The sequence below is a fragment of the Lepus europaeus genome, chromosome 12, assembly GCF_033115175.1.
Source record: "Lepus europaeus isolate LE1 chromosome 12, mLepTim1.pri, whole genome shotgun sequence".
Taxonomy (NCBI): domain Eukaryota; kingdom Metazoa; phylum Chordata; class Mammalia; order Lagomorpha; family Leporidae; genus Lepus; species Lepus europaeus.
Window position 1 is genome coordinate 40433241 of NC_084838.1, and position 19751 is coordinate 40452991.

Sequence of the window (19751 nt, forward strand, 5' to 3'; positions counted from 1 at the left end):
TGGGCTGGGAAGGGGAGAGAAAGGATCCTCCAGCTGTACATGTCACATCACCTCCACCCATTGGTTCCCAGGGGTGCCACTAACCTGCGTGACCTGGGGTGAGTCACCTCTGTTCCTCTTCAGAGATGTCTAGAAGGTCTCCGGAGGCCTTCTGAACTCTTGGAAATTGGACTTGAGGCAGGAAGTGGCCAGGAGACAGGAGGGAATTGGACCTCCTAACCAGGGATGGGGCTGGGCCAGGTGATATCACAATGGGCAGTGCCCAGTTGGGAGGGGGAAGCAGAGTGAAGTGGGAGTAGGGAGGCTGTAGAGGAGGAAAGCTGAGGCATCCTCCACAGCAGGGGGGCACAGCAGCTGGGGCACCTGCCGGGCTGGAGGTGTGGGGGGAGGGGTGGTCACTGATGTCCAGCAAGAGCCCTTGGTAGGTAGAGCCCACCACCGAATCCCCCAGACGCTACCATGTTCCTCTTCTCCCGGAAGACCAAGACCCCCATCAGCACCTACAATGACTCCTACAGGGCTCCTACCTCCATCAAGGAGGTCTACAAGGACCCACCTCTGTGGGCCTGGGAGGCAAATAAGTTTGTGACCCCGGTAAGTGGAGGTTTGGGGGGGGGTGGGCCAGAGTTTATGGCCATGGCTGTCTAGATGGTTGGAAATGCAGGGTTGTCATCTTGTGTTTGTAATTATTTGTAGCTTTGCATTTGTGTTTTATTCATTTGCCTAGACAAAGAATTCACAGTGGCATATAAAATAGTGCAAGATCCTGACCTCATGGAATTACATCAGCGTAAGAGGTAGGGAGAGATAGACAATAAACAAGAAATAAGGATTTTATAAATTGTCCAAGGAAATCAATAGGGAACTAGAAATGGAAAGAGAGAGTTACCTAGTCCATGAAAGACCTCTTTTTCTCGAGATGACATTGAGTTGAGACTAGAAGGATGAGAGAGAACTAGTCATGTGAAGAGCTGAAAGTTCCAGAGTGATCAGAAAGTGCAAAGGTCCTGAGGCTGCCTGTGGGGAAAGGCCAGAAAATATTCTGTAGGCATATCTTTATACATGTGTATCCCAGGATCCTTGGGTCTGTGTGTGCCTGAAGACGGGTGACCAGGAGGGACTGTTCAGCTTTCACAAAAATGAGAGGACACCTCTGAGTCTGACTCTGCCTAAGAGAATTCATCTGGGTGCACCATCCAACAAAACATCACTGAGTATCTTTTTTTTTTTTAATTTTTTATTTGACAGAGTTAGACAGTGAGAGAGAGAGAGAAGGGTCTTCCTTCCGTTGGTTCACCCCCCCCCCCAAATGACCACTAAGGCTGGAGCTATGCTGATCTGAAGCCAGGAGCCAGGTGCTTCCTCCTGATCTCCCATGCGGGTGCAGGGGACCAAGCACTTGGGCCATCCTCCAGTGCCTTCCCGGGCCACAGCAGAGAGCTGGACTGGAAGAGGAGCAACCGGGACTAGAACCCGGTGCCCATGTGGGATGCCGGCGCCACAGGCAGAGGATTAACCAAGTGAGCCACGGCGCCAGCCCCCACTGAGTATCTTCATGTACAGGCATCGAGAATACAAAAAGGAAAGACCATGGCCCGCTTTTGTGGAGGTTACAGCAAACAAGTGAACAGAGGACGGTCACCAGTGTGGAGCAGACCCCGGTGGAGGCACAGGCTGATAGGGGAGCGCTTGGGGAGCTCAAGGGCAGGTCTACCGGGTGATCCAGGGGAGGAGGCTTCCAGCAGAGGAAAGCTGGGAGAGAAGGCAGCATGGGGGGGGCGGGGAGTGGCAGACCCAGACCCGGAACTGAGATTGCTGGAGCAGGAGCAGTTAGCCCTGTGGTGGAAGAGGAGCCTGCAGACTAAGAAGGGCCTTTCAGGCTATGATGGAGGCTCCAAGTTTCTGAACCTGCAAGTGTCATGGTTGAATTAATTTTTTTAAGATTTATTTTATTTATTTGGAAGGCAAAGTTACTGAGAGAGAGAGAGAGAGAGTTTCCATCCACTGGTTCACTCCCCAAATGGCTGCCACAGCTGGAGCTGGGCCAGATTGAAGCCAGGAGCCAGAATCTTGGGCCATCCTCTGCTGCTTTCCCAGAAGCATTAGCAGGGAGCTGCATTGGAAATGGAGCAGCCAGGACTCAAACCAGCACCCATGTGGGATGCTGGCACTACAGGTGACAGCTTAACTCACTATGCCACAGTGCCAGCTCCCAGCATTAATTTTGTAAAGATTTCTTTTCTTTCTTTTTTTAATTTATTTAACAGAGTTACACAGTGAGAGAGACAGAGAGAAAGGTCTTCCTTCCATTGGTTCACCCCCAAAATGGCCGCTATAGCCAGAGCTATGCTGATCCAAAGCCACAAGCCAGGTGCTTCCTCCTGGTCTCCCATGTGGGTGCAGGGGACCAAGCACTTGGGTCATCCTCCACTGCCTTCCCGGGCCACAGCAGAGAGCTGACTGGAAGAGGAGCAACCAGGACTAGAACCTGGCGCCCATATGGGATGCTGGTGACACAGGCAGAGGATTAACAAAGTGAGCCACAGCACAGGCCCCAAGATTTCTTTTATTTAAAAAGCAGAAAGAGAGGGAGGGAGAGTGAGTCTTCCATCTACTGTTTCACTCCTCAAATGGCCAGAACAGCCAGAGCTGAGTCAAGCCACAGCCAGGAGCCCAGACTCCATTGGAGTCTCCCACGAGCAGGGGCCTAACCGTGGGTCATCTTCTACTGCTTTCCCAAGTGCATTAGCAGGGAGTTGGATCAGAAGCAGTGCAGCTGGGACACGAATCAGCTCAGCTGTGGGATGCCAGTGTCACAGGCAGCGGCTTAACCCTCTGTGCCACGGTGCTGGCCCTAAGACAGCATTATTAGATAAAAGTCAGTGTCAAGTGTTGCTGACACAGAAGGGGACCTCTCGGATGTGGTAACTTGGTGCCCTGACCAGAGAGCTTCAATGCCTGGCAAGGAGTGAAAGTCAGGTGGGTTAGCAGTAGGACTAAGAATGAAGCAAAGGCTTCTGCTCTGACCATATAGTGGTCGAGAAAAACTACAGGACACTTCTGCTTTCAAAACAACCATGTCCTGCATAAAAACAAAATTTTATCTTGTTTTGGACTCATGGAGGTGAGTGGTAAGTATACTTAAAAAGACAGGTTTTCTGCAAGACCAGATGTCAATATCAGCACTACAGGAGGAAGCTTATGCCTTAAACTGGCCTTAAACTGGAGGAACTAAATCTGTAAATTCCAAACTGAACCAGAAAGTTCAATACCCTGGCTCCCTGACCTTCCAGAGTGCATGTGCGTGCACACACACACACAGATTAATGTCTGTCTTCTGTGATGGAAAACATCCTTAATGTAGGTTTCCAGGTAGTCTTCAGAGTAAAGCCAATCAACTATGAGCTCACAAGAAATAAAATAAGCCTCCGCCTGCAGTGCAGGCATCTCATATGGGTTCTGGTTCGAGTCCTGGCTTCTCCACTTCAATCCAGCTCCCTGCTAATGTGCCTGGGAAACAGTGGAAGATGGACTAAGTGCTTGGGCCCCTGAACCCACATGGGAGACCTGGATAAAGCTCCCAGCTCCTGGCTTCAGCCTGGCCAAGCCCCAGCCATTGTGGCCATTTGGGGAGTGAACCAGAAGATGGAAGTCCTCTCTCTGCCTCTGCCTCTCTTTCTCTCTCTCCCTCCCTACTCTGTATTTCTGCCTTTCAAATAAATAAATAATTTTTAAAAACATGAAATTACTGATCAATAATCAAAACATTAATTTTTAAAATGAAAATTTTTAAAAAAGAACTGAATAGAAATTTTAGAAATGAGAAATATATTTGTTAAGACCAAAAATCCAGTGACTGGGTTAAACAGCAGATCATACATTGCTGAAGAATTTTAATGAAATAAAAGATAGATTGAATTTCCCCAGAATGAAGCAGAGACAAACTGGAAAAATATTTATCTTTTAAGAAATCAAGCAATATTAAAGGACAGGATGAAAGATCCACACACATCCGACTGTACTCCCAGAAGGAAAGAAGTGAAAGAATAGGCATTATCTGAGGGGGAAAAGGCTCAGATTTTTCCAGAACCAATGAAAAATATGACTCCACAGATACAGAATCAAAGAAGAAATATTCCCCAGTTAAGTACTTCACGACAAACTACAGAACACCAGTGGAGAAATGCCCTTGAAAGCAGGGAGAGAGAAAATATCTTCAAAGTGTCATTCTTTCAAGAACAAAGGGAAAAAATAGACATCTTCTGGTGAACACAAACTGAAATGTTTATTCCATTAGATCTATAGTAAAGCAACTTCTAAGGGTATAATTTGGGGAGAAGGCAAGTCTGGGATGCAAGAAGGAAGGCGACAAACTGATGATAGACACAAGCAAATTTAAGAAAATATGAAAAACAATGGTTTTTATAATATTTAAAGAAAGAACTAGGATGTTAGAAAACAATATTATTAAATTAGAACAGGGCAGAGTTAAGGTGTTCCAAGATCCTTCCATTGTTCTAAAGAGGGCACAAGACATTGTAGTTTTGTACTTTCAAATACTTCCAGAATTCCCTTCCCTCCGTGGTTCCCCAGCGGCCACAAAAGTTGCAAGAAATTTGGGAGACGAATGAATGAGCAGCTGTTTTTACTTCTGAAGGTTGGTGTGGGGCACCAGGCACAGCGGGGCTTGCGCACGATGTTGCTGGTTTTGTAGTTTCTCTTATTAACATAGGGCAGCATCCAACTACAATTCTTCAGTTCCAGCTGGATTGCCTCCTCCACCTTCTCTGGGACCTGGGCCAAGCGTGTGTGCAGCTCCGTGGCCAAGGGCACCAGTTCTCCCGAAGGCCAAACACATCATCAAGGTTGGCAGCAACAAGCCAGACGTAGGCTCTCGCTTGTCCTCATGGGCTCCTTTGTCCTTGCTCTTCCCCACGTCACATCCAGCTTTCCTTCCTGACAACAGGCATGCAGAGTTCTTAATGGGTTCCTGCGATTATGTAAAGTCTAACCCCTAAAATAACTCTCATATGACTCATAGTGGTTTTGCTTTCTAATATTTTAGTTTTGTTCCAAATGACTGATTCAGACACAATAACAAAAAGCTGAGCAAGTGAATAACTAACATACAAAAGGGACTTTCAGGTTAAATGCACACACAGACTTTTTTAGATGGAGCACATATAAATGACAAAGTTTTGACTCTCCTGGAAGATACTACACTTCTAAATGTGTACTAACCTAATCGAATTGCTAGAAGGAGAAACTGACAACATCCAACATATTCCATTTTAACACACAACAATTACTGATAGGTCAAGCATTGCGGGAGGTGGCTTTACTCTCTGCGCCACAGCACTGGCCCCCAGAAATAACGTTCCAAGTAATGAGTCAAGCAAGAACTCAAAACAGAAATGTACAAATGCTCAGAACTGAAAAGACTGCATCTCGAAATTTGTGAAGAGCTTCAAGATTGGGGAGAAAAGCCTAAATGTTTGTCTACGTAAAGATAAAAGGTGAAACATGAAGAAGCAGAGGATCATATTTAATAAATTATGGGAGGAAAAACAGAATAAATGGAAAGTAATAGAATGGAGGTACTGATAAGAAGAAAAGCTAACCTAGAAAGCAAAGATTCAAAGGTCAACAGCCAAAAGTTGGTTCTTTGACAAGACTCATAAGATAAAATCTCTTCTGCTCAATCAAGAAAAAAAGACAAGAAAATATGAATGGAAGAAGGGTCTAACCATGGATCTACAAGAATAAAAGATATTACAAGAATGTTCCAAACAAATTCATGCTAATAATTGAAAACCAATAGACAAACACTAGAAAAGTAAAATTTGCCAGTTCTAGAAGAATTAGAAAAAGCTGAGTGCTCCAATAACAATTAAGGAAATTAAACCAATAATTTTAAGCTTCCGACAAAGAAAATACCCAGCATAGGAAATTAGGGCTTTCGCAACTAACTCTTTACTAATAGGCCCACCTGGTCTGTCAGGTGTACTCTCTTCTTTATTTCTCTTCATTAAACTTTGCTAGCATGCTTACTGCTAAAAAAAAAAAAAAAAAAAAAAAAAGTCTTCACAAACATTCAAGGTGAAGTTTATTTCAATCTTTTTTGTTAAATATTTATTTATTTATTTGAAAGTCAGAGTTACACAGAGAGAGGAGAGGCACAGAGAGAGAGAGGTCTTCCATCCGCTGGTTCACTCCCCAACTGGCTCCAATGACCGGACCTACACTGATCCAAAGCCAGTAGCCAGAAGCCTCCTCCAGGTCTTCCCATGCGGGTGCAGGAGCCCACGGACTTATGCCGTCTTCCACTGCTTTCCCAGGCCACAGCAGAGAACTGAATCAGAAGAGGAGCAGCTAGGACTCGAACTGGCATCCATAAGGGATGCTGGCACTGCAGGCAATAGCTTTTACCTGCTATGCCACAGCACTGGCCCCTTATTCAATATTACACAAAATCTTCCAGAGAACAGGAGAAAAGAAGATGCTTCCCAACTCATTCTATGAAGCCATACACTTTTGATAAAAAAGTAAGAATAAAAATTAGACATCAGTATAAAATTATACATAAATATAAAAGCAAAAATTCTAAGTGAATATTATTAGCAAACTGTACCCAGAAGTGTCTAAAAAGTAATCCATGATGGTTAAGTTGTATTTATTCCATAAATGCAAGGCTGGTGGGGCCGGCGCTGTGGCTCACTTGGTTAATCCTCTGCCTGCGGCGCTGGCATCCCATATGGGCACCGGGTTCTAGTCCCGATTACTCCTCTTCCAGTCCAGCTCTCTGCTGTGGCCCGGGAGGGCAGTGGAGGATGGCCCAAGTCCTTTGGCCCCTGCACCGGCATGGGAGACCAGGAGGAAGCACCTGGCTCCTGGCTTCGGATCAGCGCAGCTCCAGCCATAGCGGCCATTTGGGGAGTGAATCAATGGAGGGAGACCTTTCTCTCTGTCTCTCTCACTGTCTAAAACTCTACCTATCAAATAAAAAAAAGGGGGGGGCTGTTTTAACATTGGAAAAATGTCATTCATCATGTTTTTTTTGTTTGGTTTTTGTTTTTTACAGGCAGAGTGGATAGTGAGAGAGAGAGAGAGACAGAGAGAAAGGTCTTCCTTTGCCGTTGGTTCACCCTCCAATGGCTGCTGCAGCCAGCACATCTCGCTGATCCGATGGCAGGAGCCAGGTGCCTCCCCTGGTCTCCCATGCGGGTGCAGGGCCCAAGCACTTGGGCCATCCTCCACTGCCTTCCTGGGCCACAGCAGAGAGCTGGCCTGGAAGAGGGGCAACAGGGACAAAATCTGGCACCCCGACCGGGACTAGAACCCAGGGTGCCAGCGCCGCAGGCGGAGGATTAGCCTATTGAGCCGCGGTGCCAGCTTAACATCATGTTAACATATTTAAGGAGAAAACCACAAGATCATTTCAATTATTCAGAAATAAATAGGCATGAGAAACATTTTTGGGGGGTGATAGTACTTATAAAATAGGATTGTAGGGGTAGTTGAACAATTCTATAAATTTACTAAGAATCCTTGAATTGTACTCAACAGCAGATTGCATGGCATGTAAATTATACTTCAAAAAGATATTTGAAAAAAGATATAGAAATGGAAGTTGCTAAAAATCAATACCCATTCATCATTTAAAACAAAAACAGAAAACGGAAATAGAAGGAAACTTCCCTAATCTGATAAAGATGTATACCAAAAGTATAAAACCAAGATCATTCTGATTGGTTATATGTTAAAAGCAATCATTTTTAAAACTGGTATCAAGGCAAGGATGTTCACTATCATTGCTTCTATTCAACATTGTACTGGAGGGCCTAGCCAGGACATCAAGGAAAGAAAAAATAAAAAGATATAAGGATGGGAAAGGAAGAAACAGATATTGTGGCCATCTGGGGAGTTACCACTGGATGGAAGCTCTCTCTTCCTTCTCTCTCTGTAGCTCTGACTTTCAAATATATAAAATAACTCTTTTGAAAAAAAGAAGAGGGGCCAGCATTGTGGCATACTGGGTTAAGCCACTGTCTGCGACACCAGCATCCCATAGGGGTGTCAGTTTGAGTCCGGCTAGCTGCACTTCTGATCCAGCTCCCTACTAATGCGTCTGGAAAAGCAGTGGAGAATGGGCCAAGTGCTTGGGCCTTGGCACTCCTGTAGAAGACCTGGAAGAAGTTCCTGGCTCCCGGCTTTGGCCTGGCCCAATCCTGGCCATTGTGGCCATTTGGGGAATGAACCAGCAAATGGAAGATCTCTCCCTCTCCCTCTCTCTCTCTCTCTCCCGCCCCCACCCCAACCCTGTGTCTCCCCCGACCTCTCTGTGTGACTTTGGCTTCCAAGTAAATAAAAATAATTAAAAAAAAAAAAAATCTGGGGCCAGCGCTGTGGCTCATTTTGTTAATCCTCCGCCTGTGGTGCCAGCATCCCATATGGGCGCCGGGTTCTAGTCCCGATTACTCCTCTTCCAGTCCAGCTCTCTGCTGTGGTCCGGGAGGGCAGTGGAGGATGGCCCAAGTGCTTGGGCCCTGCACCCGCATGGGAGACCAGGAGGAAGCACCTGGCTCCTGGCTTCGGATCAGCGGCCATTGGAGGGTGAACCAACGGAAAAAGGAAGACCTTTCTCTCTCTGTCTCTCTCACTGTCCACTCTGCCTTATCAAAAAAAAAATACATATCTATATATTTTATTTATTTACTTATTCATTTGATAGGAAGAGTGACAGAGGGAGAAAGGAAGAGACAGAGAGGGAGATCTCCCATCTGCTGGCTCACTCCCCAGTGGCTGCAACAGCAGAGACCTGGCTGGGCCAAAGCCACGACCCAAGAACTCCATCAAGGCAGAAGCCCAAGCACTTGCATCCTCTTCTGTTGCTTTCCCAAGTGCATAAGCAGGGAGCTGGATCAGAAGTGGAGCAGCTGGGAATCAAACCGGTGCTCCAATATGGAACTTCAGTATCGCCAGTGCTGCAAGCAGCAGCTTAACCTGCTGCACCATAATGCTGACCCCTTAGAAAGCATAATTTTTAAAATATACATCATTCGGCTGGCACAGCAGCTCAATGGGCTAATCCTCTGCCTGCGGTGCCAGCACACCGGGTTCTAGTCCCGGTCGGGGCGCCAGATTTTGTCCTGGTTGCCCGTCTTCCAGGCCAGCTCTCTGCTGTGGCCCGGGAGTGCAGTGGAGGATGGCCCAAATGCTTGGGCCCTGCACTTGCATGGGAGACCAGGAGAAGCACCTGGCTCCTGGCTTCGGATCGGTGCGGTGCACCGGCCGCAGCGCGCCAGCTGCAGCAGCCATTGGAGGGTGAACCAACGGTAAAGGAAGACCTTTCTCTCTCTCTCTCTCTCTCACTGTCCACTCTGCTTGTCAAAAAAAAAAAAATATATATATATATATTCAAGCAACAAAATATATATATATATTCAATATATATATATTCAAACAACAAAAAAAGTTAAATGGAAATAAGTTAACAATGTGTGTAAAAAATGTAGATAGTATGAAATTGTACTGAATACTTTCTAAAAGACTAATATAAAATTGAGAGAGATAATATGCTCACAAATATGAAAAGCTGCTATCATAAAGATTTAATGCAATTCTGCTTAAATTCCCAATAGGATTTTTAAAAGGAATTTACCAAGCTGCTTCTAAAATCAATAGAGAAGAGCAAAGCCCAAAAAAATAGATAAAGCACATCTAAAGAAGAGGACTTGTTCAATCAGATATTAATATTTATTACAAAGCTATAGAAATAGACAAATTGTCTAATAGACTAGAATATATCAGAAATAGACCCACACAATCAATATACAACAGACATTGCTGAAAATAAAGCTATGGGGAAAAAAGATATATCAGATTTGCAGTAGCATCACAAATCTGAGGAAAGACAGACTACTCAATGAGACAATTGGCTACCCCTATGCATAAAAATAAAATTGATTCCTAACTCATATCAAACCCAAGAAGCAACTCTTGACTAATTAAATATGGAAAGCAATACTGTATAGCTTTTAGAAGCAAAAGCCAATGGAAACTATGTATGGATTTCTCGAACATGTCACAAAAAAAGCACTAACCATGAAAGAAGAGTTTAACACATTATATTAAAATTAAGAATTTATTTTTATTCATTCATTTATTATTTATTCAAGAGAGAGAGAAATATCTTTCATGCATTCACTGGTTCACTCCTCAAATTCCCACAGCATCCAGGGCTGGGCCAGGCTGAAGTCAGGAGCCAGGAACTCCATCAGGTCTCCCACATGGGTGGCAGGGACCCAAGTACTTGAGCCATCACCTGCTGCCTCCAAGGGAGGCACAGTAGCAGGAAGCTGGATTCTAAAGCAGAACCAGGACTCAAACCAAGGCACTTTGATATGGGATGCTGATGTCCTAAGTGTGTTTTAACCACAACACCAAACATCCACCCCAAATTAAGAACTTCTGTTCTGTTTATCAAAGATACCATAAAGGAAATTAGAGGTAAAAATCTCCAGGTGGACATTTTGGCACAGCTGATTAAAACCACACTTGGGACACCTGCAGCCCATATCGACTCCTGCCTCCACCTCTGATCCAGCTGCCTGCTAATACACCTGGGAGGCAACAGACGCTGGCCCAAGTACTTGGTTCCCTTACTCATGTGAGAGACCAGGATGGAGCTCCTGGCTCCCAGCTTCCGCCTGGTCCAGTTCTGGCTATTTCAGGCACTTGCAGAGTGAACCAGCAGATGAAAGACTTTTCTCTCTGCTCTCTCTGTCTCTCTCTGTCTCTCTCTGTCTCTGTGTGTGTGTATGTGTGTGTGTATCCTCCCTCTCTCTGTCACTCTGCCTTTTAAATCTTTTTTTTTTTTTAAAAAAAGCACAAACTGAAAGATTTGCAACATGTAGTACTTCTCACTAAGGATTAGTGTATAGAATAAAGAACTATAATTCTCTGAATTAACATCAAACACACACGTTTTGGCTCCCTCCTGAAACTATACTACGTGGATATTTAGGACATAAACTGGTGATAAGAAGGGAGGGTCAATGGCAACAAACTTTCGAAAACTGGAAGCATGACAAGTAGGTAGTAACCCACAACAGATCTGAAAGCTGAATCCAAAGCCAGCAGTAGAAACGCAATACATAATTCAACTTAAAACTGTACAAGTTCCAAAGTGCTCAGCCGCGGGTAATCCTAGTCTTCTCTGGAACTGAAAACAGGACAGCACCAAGGCTAAAATAAGAATTATTTGAAAGCTTATTTAATAAGCCATAAAACCCACGAATCTCCCTTCTAGTCCATGCCAGAGGGTGACCGCCTACATCAGTCTCTGCAAGTCAGAAGGCTTAGTTTTTGGCAAGGACCTTGGGAGCAGGGATACGAGCCGAAGGCAGGATGCCATACTGAAAACAAGCCTCCACACACTGGAGAGCAGAGCCCCCTGCACACCTCTGGGGCACTAGTCTCAGACCACTGGCCACAGTCTCAGACCTCAGGCCAAAGACTGGAAGTCTCTTCTGTGGAATCTCATCAGCCCAAGAGGAAAGACCTGCAGATCCTGATGTCACAGCTTGAGAGGAAAAAGCAAAATCGTCCAAGCAGATCATCCTACAGTGACACTTGGGTTGGCAAAGCCCATCTGCAGCTCAAAGCCTCCAATATGCTTTGTCAGTGTCCAGCCCATGAGCTGACGACGATTGCAGCCATCTGAGGAAAGCCTCTAACCAAAAATCTATGAGTTCTAAAAGGCTGCTCTTGCATTTGTGTGTATGTGGCTCTGAGTGTTTCGTGTGTGAGTAGGTTATGCTTGAGAGTGTATAGATGGATGTATACCTGTACGTGTTTAATGAGTGTATCTGGATGCACTGTGTGTGTGTGTGTGTGTGTGTGGCAGCAGCTCAGGGAAGTGCTGAGTCATGGGACCTCTGCACCTACATCTCACATATTCTGCCCACCAAACGACCACAGCTGGGCGCAGACGATCCCAGAAGCCCCCGAGCTGAGCGATTTCAGGGTGGTTGGAGCACTGAGAGCACCAAGGGCTCGACCCTGGCCCAAAGAAGCTTCTGCTATTAAAATCACAGGGGCAAGTGCTGGTGGCAGCGTCACCGTCCCAGCACCTCACTGCCCTTTATGAGGGAACCCTTTCTGGTGTCTGACTTTGCGGATGTCCCTCATTCCTATGGCCCAGCTGTCTTTTCAGAAACTTAAAACTGTAGGCTTACAACTGCCCTCAGTTGAGGACAAGAGGATTCCAAAGGGTAGAGACTTGATCTGGGCCTCCACAGATGTGGCCAAACAAGGAGTTGAAAGGATTAGATGAGGGAAACCCCCAGAAGAGAAAGGGCCCAGGGCCCGGACCAAGAACAGAGAAAAGGTCAAGGTAGGATGAGGAGCAGGGTAACGCAAAAGTCAGGATCAAGGGTAACATTGATGCCAGGGTCAGAGCCACGGTGGAATCAGGAACGGATCGGAGTCCAGGGAATTCAGTATTACAGTGGGTGCACCTCCTTCCAGATCCTTCAAGGTGCCAAACTCCCAGACAGCCCTCCCTGTCTAAGACCCCTCCAAGAGGCTGCAGATTGTGCCAGGGCCCTGTGGTTCTGTTGGCATAGATCTAAACCCTGCTCCCAGGCAGCACACAGTCCCGAAGGAAGAAGACAGAGACAGTCAGCCTTGACCTTCAAGAAAAGACAGAAATGAGACATTCAGAAAACCACTCTGAGGACACGAGCCTGGCTACAACCCCTAGTCTTGGATGGAAAGAAAAAAGGAAGAGAGAGAGAGGAGGAGGGAGAGATAGAGAGAGAGAAGAAGGGAGGAAGGGAGGGATTCACACACAGGTACTATGCAGAGTGACAAAGACTGGCATGAGAATCCCTTTTGCATGGGGAAGGGGGTTCAGAGACCCACCTGGGATGATCTTATCTGGTCTGGGTCCAGCAAGGCTCCAGGTCTCTATGCGTCTACCCACTTCTCTCCCCCCTCCTTGCCCAGGGTTTGACTCAAACCATGGAGCGCCACGTGGATCCTGAAGCCCTGCAGAAGATGGTCAAATGTAATAACCAGGACTACAGCTATAAGAGTTCCATATCGGGACACCCCTATTTGCCTGAGAAGTACTGGCTTTCTCAATACGAAGGTAGGGCCTCAACCCTCACCCAGCTCTGACCCCAGCAGCAACCCCAAGAATGAGCATGAACCTGAACCTAACTTTGAGCACAATGTCCATCCTGATCCTACACCAACTCCTAACTCCACCAGGGACCTACGCTTCTCCTAACCACGTCCCCCGCCACTCCAACCTGACCACCAACCGCCTGACCTGACCCTTTGGCTCTTTGTGCGGGAACTCCTTGTGGGTGAAAAAAGAAGTGGAAGAGACCTGAATCTCATCCATAGAGAGGTGGAGAGAATATTAACTTCCTTCAAACAAATCTCTCCAGATGTTATTTTTCCTGCACCTCTCCATCCCACCAAACTTCTTTCCCTCAATCTATAACCTTCTCTAACGTCTTCATGCCTCAAAATCCCCTTTGCTCCTCTCTTTCACAGCCAAGATTCTCCAAAGTGTAGTCTATACTGTCTCTTCTTTTCCTGCCCTTCTTACACTCCATGAGAAATTAGCTCATTCGGTTAGGTTTTTGAGCTGTCCCCCTGTGCATTCCAAAAGAGCAGAGTCTTGGCTTATTCAAGATGCATTCCCTCCATCTAAAATAGCTGAAAGTTTCACAAATATTTGTTGAGTGAATTGATAATTGCCAACTGAAGTTGGGAGTCTGCATCTCCTACACTCAAAGCCTTGAAGTGACCTTGTGTGGTTTCAATCCCCCAAGCCTTGGGGCTCTTCCGTCTTTACCCGAGGAGACCCACCTTATGCATTTCACTCTGCTCCCCTTCTCTACTTCTGGAAACTACTTCCTCCCTCAGCTTCTCTGATGTCTCACTTTCCTGGGTCTTGTGCACCCACCGTGGAAAACTGGCTTCCTCTGGATGCCATCCTGAGCCCTCTTCTCCCCTTGCTCCTCTCCCAAGGCCATTTTATCTCACCTACTCGTGGCTTCAGTCACTGGTGGCTCCAAGTCTTCATTTCCAGACCTGACCTGGCACCAGAATTCCACTCTTCCATCTGATCATGGCCATTTTTACCTGGATGTCCCCAGACATCTCAAACTTACTATATCCAACCCACCAAATCCCAAGAGTCCCCCTCCTCCCCTCACACACCTGCTCTCCCTCTAGGATTTCCTTCCTTCTGTCTCTCACGTGTTCTTTCAGACTTTGGGAGAGTAGATGGTGCAAAGCCTTGTGGGACAGGACTCAGTGACTGTGCAGGTTTGAAGCAGGGAAGTGTCTTGGACAGTGTCGCTTCATTTGTGAAAAACGAAAATTTTCATGGCTTCTGTGTTGAGGTTGTATTATAGGATTTCAACGAGGCAAAGAGACTGGTATGCTAGTCATGATAGTTTTTTTGTGTGCCAGACACCATTCTAGATGTTTCTCATATGAGACCCATTTAAACCTCCTAACAGCTCTATTATCCCCATTTTAACGTTGCACATAATTAACTTGGTCAAGCTCAGACACAGCTGATAATTTACAGAACTGAAGTTTGAACCCAGGCAGTCTATTTTCGGAGCCTCTATTAACAATGACATTATACTATCCCCTGGTTAAGGCACTGATATGGGACACTGGTAGAGGGGTTAGAGTGAAATGGTTCTAAGGAGGCAGAACAGGCAAACTGTGGAGCTTGGATGTGGAAGATGATCAACAGAGGGTAGTGCCAGGATGACAACTGACCAGTGCAAGGGATGCCACTCAGAAGCTTGCCTTAGGTGGGACACGGGCTGTACTCCAGTGTCAAAGACAAGTGTGGGGTCATACTGGGCTTAGGGATTGCCCTGAGGGAGGCCAAGGACGTCAGCTTTGTGCCAGGGGTCAGAGGAGAAGCACCTGGGGGTCCCAGATCCAGAGTAACACTCACTGAGTATCTGACATCTCCATCCCTGTGATTAAGCAGATAAGTGCAGCCCATGCTACCTGAGCAGTGACCGTTACAACACGTGGAGGACAGCACGGTACAACAGTCCCTACTGGAACAAGTACACCACCTGCCTCCCCCGACTGCCTAAGGTATCTACTGTGTTCCACACGCATGCACACACACACGCCACTGGAACAAGTACACCACCTGCCTCCCCCGACTGCCTAAGGTATCTACTGTGTTACACACACACACACACACACACCCCACTCCTCCCAAACCACAGCCGCTGCTGTTGGACCATTAGTCCCTCCTTCCTTTCCCATCAACATGGGTCTTGGCCCCATCTGTGAAACTAGGGTTTGTATTTTCTAGCTGAAAAGGGAGCCCAGGACTGCGGCTTTGCTGGGTCTCTGGGTCTCAACATTTGACCAGACCTGTGGGGATCTTTCTGAAACGTGCCAACCAGCCCCTCCCCATGTGGTCTTGGCCCCTGTGACCCTCAGTCTGCCTGCTGTAGCTGGCCCTCCTTTGTGATGTAAACAGGACAAAAAGCAAGAGAGCAAAGCTGTTCAGCACTAGTCTTCTGAGTTCAGAGGGAGGTCAGCCCCAGGCCCAGGCCAGAGGACCCATGGCAGGATCCAAGGCCAGAGCAGAGGTTCTTTTTTTAAGATTCATTTATTTGGAAAGCAGAATTGAGAGAGAGAGAGAAGAGGGAGGAGAGAGGCTTTCATCTGATAGTTCACAGCCCAAATGGCTGCAACAGCCAGGAGCTGTACCAGGTGGAATCCAGGAGCCGTCAGGCCTCCCAGGTGGGTGGCAGGGGCCCTGAGGGGCCCTGAGCCCTTGGGCCATTCTCCACTGCCTGGGCCTCCCAGGGGCATTAGCGGGGCACTGGATAGGAAGCTGGAGCAGCGGGAACTCAAACCGGCCGTCGCAGACAGAGGTTTAACCATCTGTGCCACAACGCTGGCCCCAGAAGTTCACATAGACGGCAGACAGCTGATCTGTGATTGACCAGATCCCCTTTTTTCACTAGAAATCAGAATTCCTCCCCTCCCACCCCGGTATCCTAGGCAGTTCTGACGGGAAAGCACCCCCTAGAGAGACACCCAGACACAAACACACACACAGTCACCTGGAAAAAGGAGTCAAACCGGAAGCAGACGCCCCAGGCAGGGTCCCAGGGCCATCCCTCACCCCCCACCCCCCAAGCCCTCTCCACCACCGCCCGCCCCGGCAGGCGGAGTAAAAGCGTTGCCAGGCGACAACCCCCAACACTCCGAGCCCTGGAGAGCCAGGGACCTGCCGAGGGCCAGGGAAGGCGCCGCCTGGGAGCAGGTCGGGGTGTTCTGGGAGGACCCCCAAAAGCGGAGCAGCTCTTCCGGGTCAGGGCTTGAGGCAGCACGTGTGCCACTTGCAGGACGCCGGGATGGAGACGGTAGCTCGAGGAACGCCCTTGGAGTACCCTCCTAAACCGGAGCGGCTCAACGCCTACGGTAAAGGATGGTGGGGCCGGGAAAGGAGCGGGTAGCGAGAAGGCAGGGCGGTGTGCGGGGAGCCGGGAGGAGGGCAGGGCGGGGACCGGGGGTGCTGGCGAGGGTGTAGCCCTGTCTCCACGCCTCCCTGTTTTTGTCTCTTCCTCTCCTTGTCTCTGACCCTGCCCTTTCCCATCCCTGTGACCCTCTGGGGCTCCCGGGCTCCGGGACACAGAGCGCGAGGTGGTGGTGAACATGCTGAACTCGCTGTCGCGGAACCAGCAGCTGCCGCGGGCCATGCCCCGATGCGGGTGCTTGGACCCGCTGCCGGGCCGCCTGCCCTACCTCGGCTACGAAAGCGCTTGCTCGGGCCGCCACTACTGCCTGCGCGGGATGGACTACTGCACTGGCGAGGCGCCGTACACGGAGCGCCGCCTGCGGCCTCTGTGCGCCGAGCAGCCGACTGTAAGGTTCGCAGGGCTCGGCCCGCTGAGGCGGGCCCCGCCGCCCGGGGCCCCGCAGACCGGGAGGCGCGCGCTCGGGTCCGCACGCAGCCCCGCCTCTAGCCCGCGGCCGCCGCCCGGCCCGCCCGTAACCAGCCTCGTGCACGGCCCCGGCCCGCCCTCGGGCCCCAGAGCCTGGGCAGACGGCGGAGGCCGGGGAGAAGCAGCGCGAAGGTCGCTCCAAATCCGCGGCCCCGTCCCAAATGCGCAGGGCTCCAGGTCATGCAGGCCGATTTGAGGAGGAAACCCCGAACAGGAGTCGCCTTACGCTCCTACGCCGGCCAGCCCTGCCCTCTCCCTGGGAACACGTGGCCGTGCGGTGTGCATGTGTTCTCAGAAAAATCCCCTCTCTTCCTGGCCCCGGGGTCACCGTCGGTAAGGGGTGGGGTCGTTGCCAGGGGCTAACGGCTAGGAATTGCGACCCAGAGCGCCCCGGCCTCCTCCTCCGAGCCCCGCGCCACCTTTGGAGGTAGATGTCCTCGCCTGTTCCCGCTAGGGACACAGGCCCAAGCTCACCGCAGAGCCTGGCCTGCCGCGCCGCGTTGGGCCTGCGACCAGGCGGCGGGCAGGGCAGGGCAGGACAGCGCAGGCGGGGCGTCTAGAGAGCTGTGCAGAGGGGGTTGGGAGCCCGGTCCCTAGCCCAGGGATGGTCCCCCGCCCCTCCTCAGGCCGAGAGAGCCTGCTCCATTGTGCACGGCTGCGGCTTATCCCTCGCGGGGGCATGGAAGAGCAGGAAAGTGACCCAGCTCCCAGGAGTCTGAGTAACGCGGCCTTGTCCATAATGCTGGAGACACTGCTTGCCCCACAGCAGGAGTCCCGGGGGTTCCCAGGTTCTCAACGACCGGAGTGGACTCTCCCCCCAGGGGCCTGGCGGGGAGGAGGACTTCCGGGGGGCTTCCTGAACGCGGTGCTTCCGTGGGGTCTCCGCAAGGTATAAGGAAAGGGAGGATCCCTGACTGACCACGGAAGCACCGCCTAGGTGCCTGGTCTAGACTGGGAGCATAGGCCCGACCCCTCCCTGTCCACCGCGGCTTCTTCCAGGGCTGTGTCACCCTACGACCACCGGCCCGGAATGGAATGTGCTGTTACAACTCTCCCGCCGTCATACTACCCATGTCCGAACCTTAGGTAAGTCTGGCGCGCGCGCACTCACCTCCGCGCAGCTGCATACCACGGGCACCTTTGCCCTGGCAGGGGGTCGGTGGGGGACGGTGGCTAGAGTGGGTACTATCCCCCGCGACGCACTGACAGGAAGATGCCACCAGGGGGAGCTAGTGCCATGGCGAAGTCAAAGCTGGCAAGGAAAGAGAGGATCCCAAGAGAGGGCAAAGAGGCCCGTATGGAGGGGGTATCATTGGTAGTCGACTTACCCAGAGTCAAGGGTGTTGGGCTCAGGGCTTAGTAAAGGGTAAGAAATCAGTGTTAAGGAGCGGGTGTTGGCTATCACAAAGTTAACAGTGGAGAGTGGGGGTGGGCAGTGTAGGAGCCCAGGGTCAGTTGTTAGCTGCAAAGGTCAGCACTGAGAATCGAAGTCAGATGTCCACTTGGAAGAGTGAGGGTCCAAAAGCTCTGAGCCATGTCTCCTCGCAGATGGGATACAAGTCACTTCAAGAAGACAGGTGGTGCCCAGAGAGACAACTATGTGGTGCACCCTGAATTTGTGTCTGAGACCTATCCCGACTACCATTGCTGGTAGAGCCTGGGCTGGCCAGGCCACGGGGGGAAGAGCAACAAATAAACTCTTTACCCCCAAAGGCAGCCTCCGGTGTCCTTACCCAGCCGCATCTGGACATGAAGGGCCAGTTGCTGAGGCCCCTGGCAAAGCCGCCTTGACTGAGAAGCAGTTTCTCCAAATCACCCTGCCTATTCCCATCAGCGCACTGCTTCCCTGGGTGCCCTCCCGACACCCAACAGCAATCCTACATCCAGCTCACGTCGTCCTGCCTCCGCTCAGAGCCCACCTGGGCACGCAGGGAGGATGCACCTACTTCCCACTCTGAGAGGACCCTCTGGCTGACATGCCCCCAGTATGTCCCCAGTGCCTTCCCCTGTCTCAGGGGGCCCAGAGCCCTCCCTTCCACAGTCAAAGCCATTTCCCTACACCCGAATCTCTAGATCTGTGTTCTCAGCGACCCCCAAAGACTGTGTTCAGAACCCTTGCTGCCCACCCCCCCCCCCCCCCCGCTGAAGGGGCCCAAAACAATTTTGGAGGCTCTCATGACTCAAAAATTTAAAATTGCAAAACAAAGCTTTGTTCTGGAATATTCAGGTTTTTTTTTTCTTTCTTTCTTCATCAAATATGTAAAACCTCAGAGTCATGGGCCACCCCCGGCTCCCCCATGAGGAAGAAGTGCAGTGGAGCACGACCACCTCTTGGCAGCACTAGGTTTATGAGTAACCCGGCACTCCAGGAGGGGCTGGACCCTGTAGATAACTGGGAACTGGGGGGGGGGGGGGGGTGCAGAATCCTGTTCCTGTTCTCATGCTATGCTGTCCTGTCCAGGGGGAACCCACAGCTTAAGGGACTGGTTAGAGCTGCAGGTGCTGCCCGCCTTGGGCGCTGAGATCCTCCCTGAATTCCACTACCCCTATCCCAGCGGAGGGGCTCGCAAAAGGGTCGCACAGTTAAGGCCTCCACCTGACCAAACTTGCAAAAGAAGAGAGGCCTTTGCGGCTTTACCCTGCTGCGCTCTCTCTCTCACACACCCCAGCCTAGCTCGGACTTGCAAGAATCCCGACTTGGTGCAGCTGCTGCTTCCCCCAGAACTA

At 49.8% G+C, this 19751-nt stretch overlaps 1 protein-coding gene across 1 annotated transcript; it reads left to right on the plus strand.

The window, feature by feature from the left end:
* The first annotated feature begins 459 nt into the window (after positions 1-459).
* Positions 460-18678, plus strand: SPMIP6 (sperm microtubule inner protein 6). Its single transcript, XM_062208049.1, has 7 exons — positions 460-594; positions 13012-13156; positions 15035-15150; positions 16425-16500; positions 16715-16949; positions 18024-18110; positions 18573-18678. The coding sequence occupies exons 1-7, from the start codon at positions 460-462 to the stop codon at positions 18676-18678; spliced, it is 900 nt and encodes a 299-aa protein (XP_062064033.1).
* The last annotated feature ends 1073 nt before the right edge of the window (positions 18679-19751 follow it).

Bases quoted from the DNA above. Each gene is read 5' to 3' on its own strand.
- SPMIP6 (XM_062208049.1), top strand. From the start codon at position 460: ATGTTCCTCTTCTCCCGGAAGACCAAGACCCCCATCAGCACCTACAAT. The intron at 595-13,011 runs GTAAGTGGAGGT...CTCCTTGCCCAG, and splicing joins CAAATAAGTTTGTGACCCCG to GGTTTGACTCAAACCATGGA. The intron at 13,157-15,034 runs GTAGGGCCTCAA...CCTGTGATTAAG, and splicing joins CTGGCTTTCTCAATACGAAG to CAGATAAGTGCAGCCCATGC.